This window comes from Lagenorhynchus albirostris, chromosome 9 (assembly GCF_949774975.1).
Source record: "Lagenorhynchus albirostris chromosome 9, mLagAlb1.1, whole genome shotgun sequence".
NCBI lineage: Eukaryota > Metazoa > Chordata > Mammalia > Artiodactyla > Delphinidae > Lagenorhynchus > Lagenorhynchus albirostris.
Genome location: NC_083103.1, coordinates 7037894 through 7046766, shown reverse-complemented (window position 1 = coordinate 7046766; position 8873 = coordinate 7037894). Strand labels below are relative to the sequence as shown.

At 58.9% G+C, this 8873-nt stretch overlaps 1 protein-coding gene across 1 annotated transcript in view; it reads right to left on the bottom strand.

The window, feature by feature from the left end:
• Window positions 1-1997: 1997 nt before the first annotated feature.
• The window catches only part of SLC25A45 (solute carrier family 25 member 45), an 11721-nt gene continuing 4845 nt past the window's right edge, over window positions 1998-8873 (bottom strand). Inside the window, 7 exon segments of the mRNA XM_060159907.1 lie at window positions 1998-2266; window positions 2419-2677; window positions 4920-5105; window positions 5429-5455; window positions 5458-5502; window positions 5690-5733; window positions 7114-7153. Of these exon segments, the coding sequence (XP_060015890.1) occupies window positions 1998-2266; window positions 2419-2677; window positions 4920-5105; window positions 5429-5455; window positions 5458-5502; window positions 5690-5733; window positions 7114-7153 (870 nt within the window).

Below are 8873 nucleotides of genomic sequence, written 5' to 3'. Positions count from 1 at the left end.
GCTGTGCTCCCAGAGTCCCTGGGTTCCAGGTGCCTCCTGTATCCTCAGCAGTGGCCCCCAGGGGTCACCATTTCCAGCCAACAGTCAAGAGTCTCCTTGTAAGCCAGCGATGGGCAATTTGCAAGCGTCACTTTTGCTCGCATTTCTCTAGCAAGAACCCAAGCACAAGTTCCCACTGAGGGGAACGTAGCCTCGCTCTGCAGCCACGTGCCCTGCGGCCACGCTATGACGACGGAAGCAGGGAAGAACGCCACCGTCTGTGACACACGATCCAGTAAACAAGAGCTCCGAGGAGTACGTGGGGAGGCTGACGCTGTACGTCGAGCCCGCATGAAATTGAACTTAGGTGACTCGTGGGGGACCGTCACAAGCCCCAGGTAGAGCAGGGTAGCAGAGCAACGAGGCTCTGGAGGTGGAGGCTCAGATGCCTCCAAGTGAGCTGTGTGACATACCAGCCGTGCGACCCGGGGTGGGTTACATACTGTCCCTGAGCCGAGGCTGCCTCCTGTGTAAACTGTGATGATAACACCGTGATGCTTGGAGTCCCAGTAAATGGCAGGAGTGCCAGGCGTTCAGGTCACCCTGAGGGGGGCCCAGTTTGACCTCGACCACATCAGGACATGAGTGAGTACAAACTCTGCTCACTTTATTGCCAATTAAGTGAACAATTTCAGCCAGTTTTTAATTCCCGTTTAGCAGTTAAGACGGGTAAAGAAAACAGGTGCCATTGATGGGCAAGGCAGACACTACAGCACTGGAGGCCCCGAGAGGGGCCTGGACAGGCGATGGAGACCGGGGTGTGGTGATTGGATTCGGAGCCAGAGGCCGGGAGTGCACTTCATTTAATAAGCACTTACTGGGCTGCTTCGAGCATTGGGCTCCGTGCCGGGAAACGATCAGAAGATGACCCATGACCTCAGAGAGCACCCAGTCTAACTGGGAAGCTGAGAAGTAAACCCACAACCACAATAAAGCACAGGCGAGGGCTATGATCAAGGCATGGGGGCGAGCAGAGAGGTCTGCAGACCCCAGAGTCAGTTCCGGGCAGGAGGGGGTGAGCAGAGGAAGGGCTCCAGGAGACAGTGCTCAGCCTGGGTTGGAGCCGCTCAGCCCCAGGGATGCGGGAGTCACCCTGCAGACACTGTCCACTGCTGGCCCAGAGGGAACGGACCTTCTAGGTGGGAGGCGAGGGCACAGCTTGTTCAGGGACCTCAAGCAGGACTGGGCTGCCTGAGAACAGAGGGAGAAGCAAGCTGGGGGGAAGGAGAGGCCAGGAGGAGGGGGAGTTTGGGCTTTTCCCTGAGGGTGACGGAGCCACTGAAGGATTCTGGACTAGAGGAGACCGGGCTACCCTCAAGTCATGCGGGGAGAGGTTTGAAAGGAAGTGAAGGGGGAGGCAGGTGAGGATGTGTCACTGGAATCCAGGGAGCTAGGCGGTCAGCACCAGGCAGCTAAGCAGAGGCTCTGCCAGTGTGCGGACTGGAATGTCACCAGCGCCACTGGCCGAGTTTACTTCCCAGACTCAGAAAGCAAAGGAATCAAGGTACTTGCTGCTAGGAGGCCCACGCCAGCCTTGGAATCCGGGTGGAGTCCAGGTCCCCAGGCCTCCAGCTCCCCGAGGCGTCTCCCCGGCCCCCTCTGCGTGCTGGAGGTGCCTTGTTTTTGTTTTTGTTTTTTTGCGGTATGCGGGCCTCTCACTGTTGTGGCCTGTCCCGTTGCGGAGCACAGGCTCCGGACGCGCAGGCTCAGTGGCCATGGCTCATGGGCCCAGCCGCTCCGCGGCATGTGGGATCTTCCCAGACCGGGGCACGAACCTGTGTCCCCTGCATCGGCAGGCGGACTCTCAACCACTGAGCCACCAGGGAAGCCCTGGAGGTGCCTTGATAAAGAGGGGCTCAGCCTCTCGCATCAGAATCACAAGCTGGTGCTTTCAACTTGGCCTCCAATCTGGGCAGGTGGGCGGTGGTCTCACTGGGGAGCTCGTCACCCAGCCAGGCTCATCCCCGGGAGTGGAGGAGGTACTCGTAGCTGAGGAAGGTGACGGTGTTGACGGGAAAGGCACGGGCACTGTTGATGCTGAGCCCCTGGAAGAAGACCCCCAGCCCTTCCCGCCGGGCACTGCTCACCATGCAGTCCAGCAGCCCCTGGTGCACCCTCTGCCTCAGCCCCGCCATCTGCATCCGGGACTTGATCACGGCTAAGGGGGTGGCTGTGACCCAGGAGGTGACGCCGGCAAAGCCCCCTGCCACCAGCACTGTGCCCGAGCCTGGGGTAGAGGAACTGGGGGTGAGGGGGGTCAGACTGAGGAACGAAGCATCCTCCCGCATCCGCAGGCTCCCTCCCCATCCTCCAGGGCTCAGTCCAGCTCCCCTCCCCCACTCCTCTCTGTCCTCCACCCTCTCACGCCACTTTGCTTACTGGGGTTCTGGCCATCCGGCGTGAATTGGCAACACAGCCATTCGTAGGTGACGAAATAGATTCCCAGGGTGGGGTTGTCCCGCAGCGTCAGGGCCCAGGCTCCCTGTATCAGCCCCCGGGGCCCCTCGGCCTAGAAGATGGAGGCCGCGCAGTGCACGGGCCCCTGGTACTGGGGTGGGGGGCTCCCTGACTTCCCCTTGGGCTCTGTCTGGTTTTGTAGCCAGACTTTGATGAGGTCAAAAGGGGCCAAGCAGTAGGCCTGTAGGGAAAGAAGCATGAAGGGCCTGGGTGGAGCTTTGGACGGGAACAGTCCCTCCCTCTGATCTTAATGGGTGGGGGGAGGCAGTGGGCAGACAGGGCAGCATCTTCCTTCAGAATCTCGCCCGCTCTCAGCCTCTCCCACGTGTAGTGGGGGATGGGCCAGAGCCCCCTCCCTTAGCATCAGGCCCCTGACAGCAAGGGACACTGCCCCTCCCCTCGGCCGAACTTGCTGGCATGCATGCGATGCTTAAGAAAGGGAGTTCCCTGGCAGTCCAGGTAGGACTGGGCGCTTTCATTGCAGTGGCTCAGGTTCAAAAAAAAAAAAGGATTCAGTCTTTCAGTCTGTGCCCAAGAAACAGCAGGGGAATGACCCCTCCCCAGGGGTAAGGAGGGCACCTCAACTTCATAGATTCCCCCTTCCCCACCTCCTGCAGGACACCTCTCAGAGGCCCCTGGGTGGAGAAGCACCTCTCGCAAACCCCCAAGCACTAGTGTCCCAGCAGAAGGTGGGTGACAGGGTGGGATCTGCGGGTCCTTGAACTTTATCACCTGGCTGGGGCAGACAGGACACAGATTTGGGGTAATGTTGGTACTGGGGACGTGGAGGGAGGTTGTGGGGAGGGGCCGAGGTGTGGGTCAGGGACGCAACTAGGTCAAGGTCAGCTGTGAAAGTTCAGGTGAGAATTGAGGTCCAAGCTGAGGTTAGCATATCATTTATGGACTTATGTGGTTTTTGTTTTTTTCCTTCCGTGGAAGGTACACAAGCTCAGTTCCTCAGCCCTGGAGATGGCTGATGGCGGTGGAGCCTGGCGGTTGGCTCCGGTGATCTTTAGAGGGTGACAGTTTGCTTATTTCCTCCCCTGCAGGAAGGGCAGTGGGCTGGGGTCCCCCCCTGTGAGATGGCTTCCTGATGCCACCCTGCCAGCAGAGCCTGCGGGCAGTGCTGAGCTGAGGGCTGCTCCAGAGCGGTGAGCTCCTGGGGGTGAGAAAATGGCTGGGCGGGCTACGGCCCCTCCCCTTCCCATCCTGTGCCCACAGGGGCAGTGGGGACATCAGACATTGCTGCTGTGTACAATGATGTCAGCCTTAGCTGAGTCAGAAGCAACTTTCGTACACAAGAGAGGTTGTCATTCCCTGCCCCGTGCTACAGAGTCTTCCTCGTCATCTCCACGTGAAAATACATTTTCCGTTCCAAGACCCTGTTAACCAGAGCCGTGCGCTTGGCGGCAAACGGGGCTCCAGCTGGTCCCTGGACCCCATCCCCATCAGTGACCCGACAGGCCCCAGTTCTGCCATCTGCTCTGCTTTCGAGGAGCCAGAGGGGAGGAGGACGGAGGAGCTGGGCCCGGCTGAGCCTGACTCAGGCCCCTGAGCCTGGGGGCTCCTTCTCGTCGTTGTTTTTGTGGGGTGCAGGTCTCAGGGCTTGGGAAATATGCAGGCATGAGCCCCACACAAGGGGCAAAAGCAAAGCCAGGGCCTTTTGGGTCTCATGAATGATTAATTCATTTGGTGAGCCCTAACTCTGTCCTTGCTCTCTGCCTTGGGATGTGTACAGGAGCATCAGGGCAGGTGTCGAGCAGAGGGTGACCTAGGGCACTGGCTGGATTGTGGGACGGAGCCAGGTGCACGCCGTCTGCCTCTGAGCTCAGGCCCTCACTTAGCTGGGGATCCCCCTGGGGCCTGGAGGCCCCTCTTCCCTCCACCCCAACCCTCGAAAGCCCAGTCCTTAAGCACTGAGAACAAAGCCCAGAACCAAATGATTAGAGTCACTTAATGATTATAACACCCGGAGCCTCTCCCAGCGAGATTTGTGGACAGGCCCCGGGTGAGCCTCACAGATGGAAGCAGACCCCTCCAGAGGTGGGCAAGCCCTGCCAGCCTCAGAGGGTGACATCAACTGCTTCTCCATCACATCCTCTTGGCACTGTCTCCCCACCCCCCAACAGCTCTCTCTACCTTTTTTGCCCCCTCTGTTCTCCATGACCCTCCCCTCCAGACCTGCAGCCTGGAAGGCCACAGCTCAGCCATCAGGGTCACAGGGAGCAGCCAGGAGCAAGCCATTCTCCCACAGCAACTCGTGTTCCCCTCGAGAAGGCCTGGGGTCTGCAGCCGTGGGTGGCCAGAGGGGGCTGGGAGGGAAAGGAGGGAACTGGCCATCACTGTGCCTGTGCCTGTGTATGTGACCACGAGCACGTGCGCTTGCCCCAGTGTGTGCACGTGCCCCCATGCTGCCCCCTCACCTGCAGGAACCCCCCTGTGCAGCTGCCTATGAAGACGTGCGTATAGCTGGGCGGCTGGGCCCGCCGCTCCTGGTGGGAGGTGGCTGTCAGTACCAGCAGGGCGCTGCTGTAGACCCCGAACAGGACAGAGTTGACCACAGCTATGCTGGCGATGGGGAAGCTCATTCCCTTGACGAAGCCCAGGGGCTGCAGAGAGACACCGGATGCTAGCTGGGCGGGTGCTGTGCGAGCCTCACCCTTGCCCTTTCTGGGCCTGGCAGGGCCTCCTCTGGCTGGAAACTGCTCCTGGGCCTGGCCACAGGGAGGAGGAAGCAGCCTAAGGCTGGGGGTGGCCTCAGCTCCATTTTGGGGGCATTTAGCTACTGCTCAGCCCCCCAGTGGCCCCAGATTTGGGTCTTCTTTCTCTCTTCCACGGGCAGAGCTCTGTGGGCGGGGAGGGGAGAAGGAAGCTAGCACCGACTGCCCAGAGGTCTCCCGCCCCTAAGCCCCGCAAAAAGCCAGTCACCCACCGACTCGTGGCGGTAAGTCTTGACCAAATACAATCAATGATGCCCCGATATGTGGTCTGGGTCTGCAGCCGCACCTGGACAGGGAGGACAGAGCAGGTGGGCAGGCTGGGCATCCTGCCCAGCTCATCCCTCGGCCCCTCTGAGTGGGCTGCCCGCAGGGCAGGAGAAGCGGGAGAGAGCCTCCGTCAGCCAGGCCCTGCTTTCTCCCTGATGTCTGGTTCAGGCGACGTCTTTCATTCCTCAGGTGCCCCCTAGACCCACCTTTACAGTGTCAAAGGGGTGTCCCAGGACCAAGCCCAGAGCTCCTGTGGTGACAAGAAGGTGCTATGAGTGAGGACCCTCGGGCCAGGCCGAGGAAGCAAGTTTGTATCCATAGGGGAGCGGGATTCAGGCAGGAGAAAGCGGGGCAGGGCTTGCCTGCCAGAGTCCAGAGAAACGCCAGCTGCCCCTTGCACCCTCCTCCACTCCAGGCACTGGGCTGGGAAAGTGTGGGGACAGGGGACAGCGGAGACAACCCTGGCCCTGCCTGGAGGGCGCACAGGCAGAAGGGAGGAGCCAACCCCAGATGCCCAGTGTCCTCGCCCAGACCTGACACCCGAGCATCTTGCTGACTTATCTAACTGGGGGGCTCCGGGGCTCCTGCCTCGCTGCCAGCTCTGTTCCCTCCTTCTGCTGTCCAGGGCAGGGCCTTGATGCAGGACCGGCCCTCCCAGCGCTCTGCCCTGTAGCCGGCAGTGCAGAGCTGGGGGCCCTTAGAGAAGTCTTTTTTTTTTTTTAATTAATTAATTTTTTTTTGGCTGTGTTGGGTCTTTGTTGCTGTGCGTGGGCTTTTCCAGTTGCGGCGAGCGGGTACTACTCTTCCTTGCGGTGCGCAGGCTTCTCACTGTGGTGGCTTCTCTTGTTGCAGAGCACGGGCTCTACGCGTGTGGGCCTCAGTAGTTGTGGTGCACAGGCTCAGTAGTTGTGGCTCGCGGGCTCTAGAGCTCAGTCTCAGTAGTTGCGGCACACAGGCTTAGTTGCTCCGCGGCATGTGGGATATTCCCAGACCAGGGCTTGAACCTGTGTCCCCTGCATTGACAGGCGGATTCTCAACCACTGAGCCACCAGGGAGGCCCCCTTAGAGGAGTCTTACTGGCACCAGGGGAGGAGGTCCCAGCCCCCAGTGTCTCCCCACCTCCTGGTCCTGCCCTACATAGCGGATGCTGGTCCCCGAACTTTCGGTGAGGTCACAGCCCCGGGAGGCAGGTTCGGATGTCTCTTTCTTCAGAGAGAAGTGTCACCTGGACGCTGGACTGGGTCCACAGCACAGCTGGCCTCAGGGCACGTTGCCAGGTAGGGCAGAGGCCCAAAGGGGAATGCAGGACAGCAGGTGAGGTCAAAGGTGAACTTCCTTTCTGAGCCCCGGAGAGTGGCTCCGGCGGTGCAGGTGAGCCTGGGAGAGCACTCAGCATGGCACCTGGGCACTTGGCAGGTATCCAGGTTGTTGGGGGGCAGCCTGGGGACTGGGCAGAAGCACCCGCCTCTCCTCTCCTCTCCAGCAACTCCCAGGAGGCTCCAGGACGGCTGGCTCTGGGTGCTCCAAGGCCGCCAGGACTTTGGCTTCAGCTCCTCCTACGTCACCCACCTTCCCCAGGAAATGACCCGTAATTGGGGTTACTATGACGGAAGGAAGAAAAGTGTCTCACCAGAGATCCAGCCGGTCACAAACTCCTCCACGGGCACTGTCTGGCAGGGGCGGGCACTGGTAGCTCCAGCAGAGGGGATGCTGGTGAAAGTGTAATTCCACCCTCCCCCTGACCCTGGACTGATAATCTGCTACTAATGTTTAACCCTGGGTGAGGGCCCAGTGCCAAGACCAGGACAGGAAGGGAGCCAACGCAGGCGGCCTGGTGGCCTGGAGCTGTGCAGAGCGTGAAATCTCACAGGGCAGGGAGGATGGCCCATGGTGGCCTGACCCCCCTTGCCGGCCAGCAATGGCCTCGCAGTGTGACTAGGCCTGGCAGCTGGGCTCAGGCCCTGGTGGGGCCCCTCCAGGGCTGCCTCAGTCAGCCAGGGTTTAAGGAGCCAGCCCGGCCGGCCCAAGCAAGGCCCGCGGCAGTGGGGCCTGGCCACAGGGAGGCAGGCCCAGCAGAGAGGAGTGACTCACCGGGGCCCAAAGCCGCCTTCTCCAGGGGTTGTTTACGACTGACTCCGCGTGTGTCAGAAACAGCCTCCCTCGCCTTCCCCTCCCCATGCCTCTTTCCGGGGTAAGGCTGGAGACTCGGTGTACAAAGGGTGGTGTGTCTGTCTGCCTGGGGGTGACCAGGCTATGACTTCCCACTTCTCTTCAGACAACAACCCAAACTGACAGGACAGGGACCTGAATCCCTCCCTTCCTCTCTGCTTCCTTAGACCGACTTCCTCTGTCGCCAGTTCATTAAATAAGTGCTATAGCATGAATGATTTTTTTTTAAAATAAATTTATTTATTTTTGGCTGCATAGGATCTTCGTTGCTGTGCACGGGCTTTCTCTGGTTGTGGCGAGCGGAGGCTACTCTTCGTCGCGGTGCACGGGCTTCTCATTGCGGTGTCTTCTCTTGCTGCAGAGCATGGACTCTAGGCGCGTGGGCTCAGTAGTTGTGGCTTGGGGGCTCTAGAGCACAGGCTCAGTTGTTGTGGCACACGGGCTCAGTTGCTCTGCGGCATGTGGGATCTTCCTGGACCAGTGCGCTTGAACCAGTGTTCCCTGCATTGGCAGGTGGATTCTTAACCACTGGGCCACCAGGGAAGTCCCAGCGTGAATGATTATTCCACTCACCCTCTTGCTCTGTTAGGAGCTGAGTATGGTTAAATACAGTTACTCTTTGTTTTGAAAATGCTATTTTGTATCATTTAAACATTTGTTGCCACTTTGCTGTACACCAGAAACTAACACAACATTGTAAATCAACTATACTTCAATTAAGAAAAAATTCATTGCCTCTTTTTATAAATCAGATGATTGCTCACCTGTTGTGTCTTCCGTTAAGCGTCTGGTACTTTTATTTTTCCTACTCTGTCATCTTTCTCTGCCCCAGAAGGGGGCAGTGTACATGGAGTGGAAGCAGCACAGGCTTTGGCACCTTCTAAACCAGGTTCCAGTCTCAGCAGCCCCGGGCAGCCTGGCGATCTGTGACCAGGCACACACTTTGAGGTTCTCTGCTCCCATGTCATTTGGGAGGCTTGGGAGGTCATTAAAGGGGGTTTCCAGGTGTTGGTGTTGTCGAGGAAAATAATCGATACACAATGTATAATAGGAATTGAAAAGAGTTTTATCTGAGCCAAACTGAGGACTAGAGCCCGGAAGACAGCCTCTCAGGTAACCCTGAGGGACTGCTCCGGAGAAGCATGGTTTTCGGCACAGTTTTATGCCTTGTCAGAACAAAGAACATCAAACAAGTCAGGGAGACATTCTTTCATGGTTTCA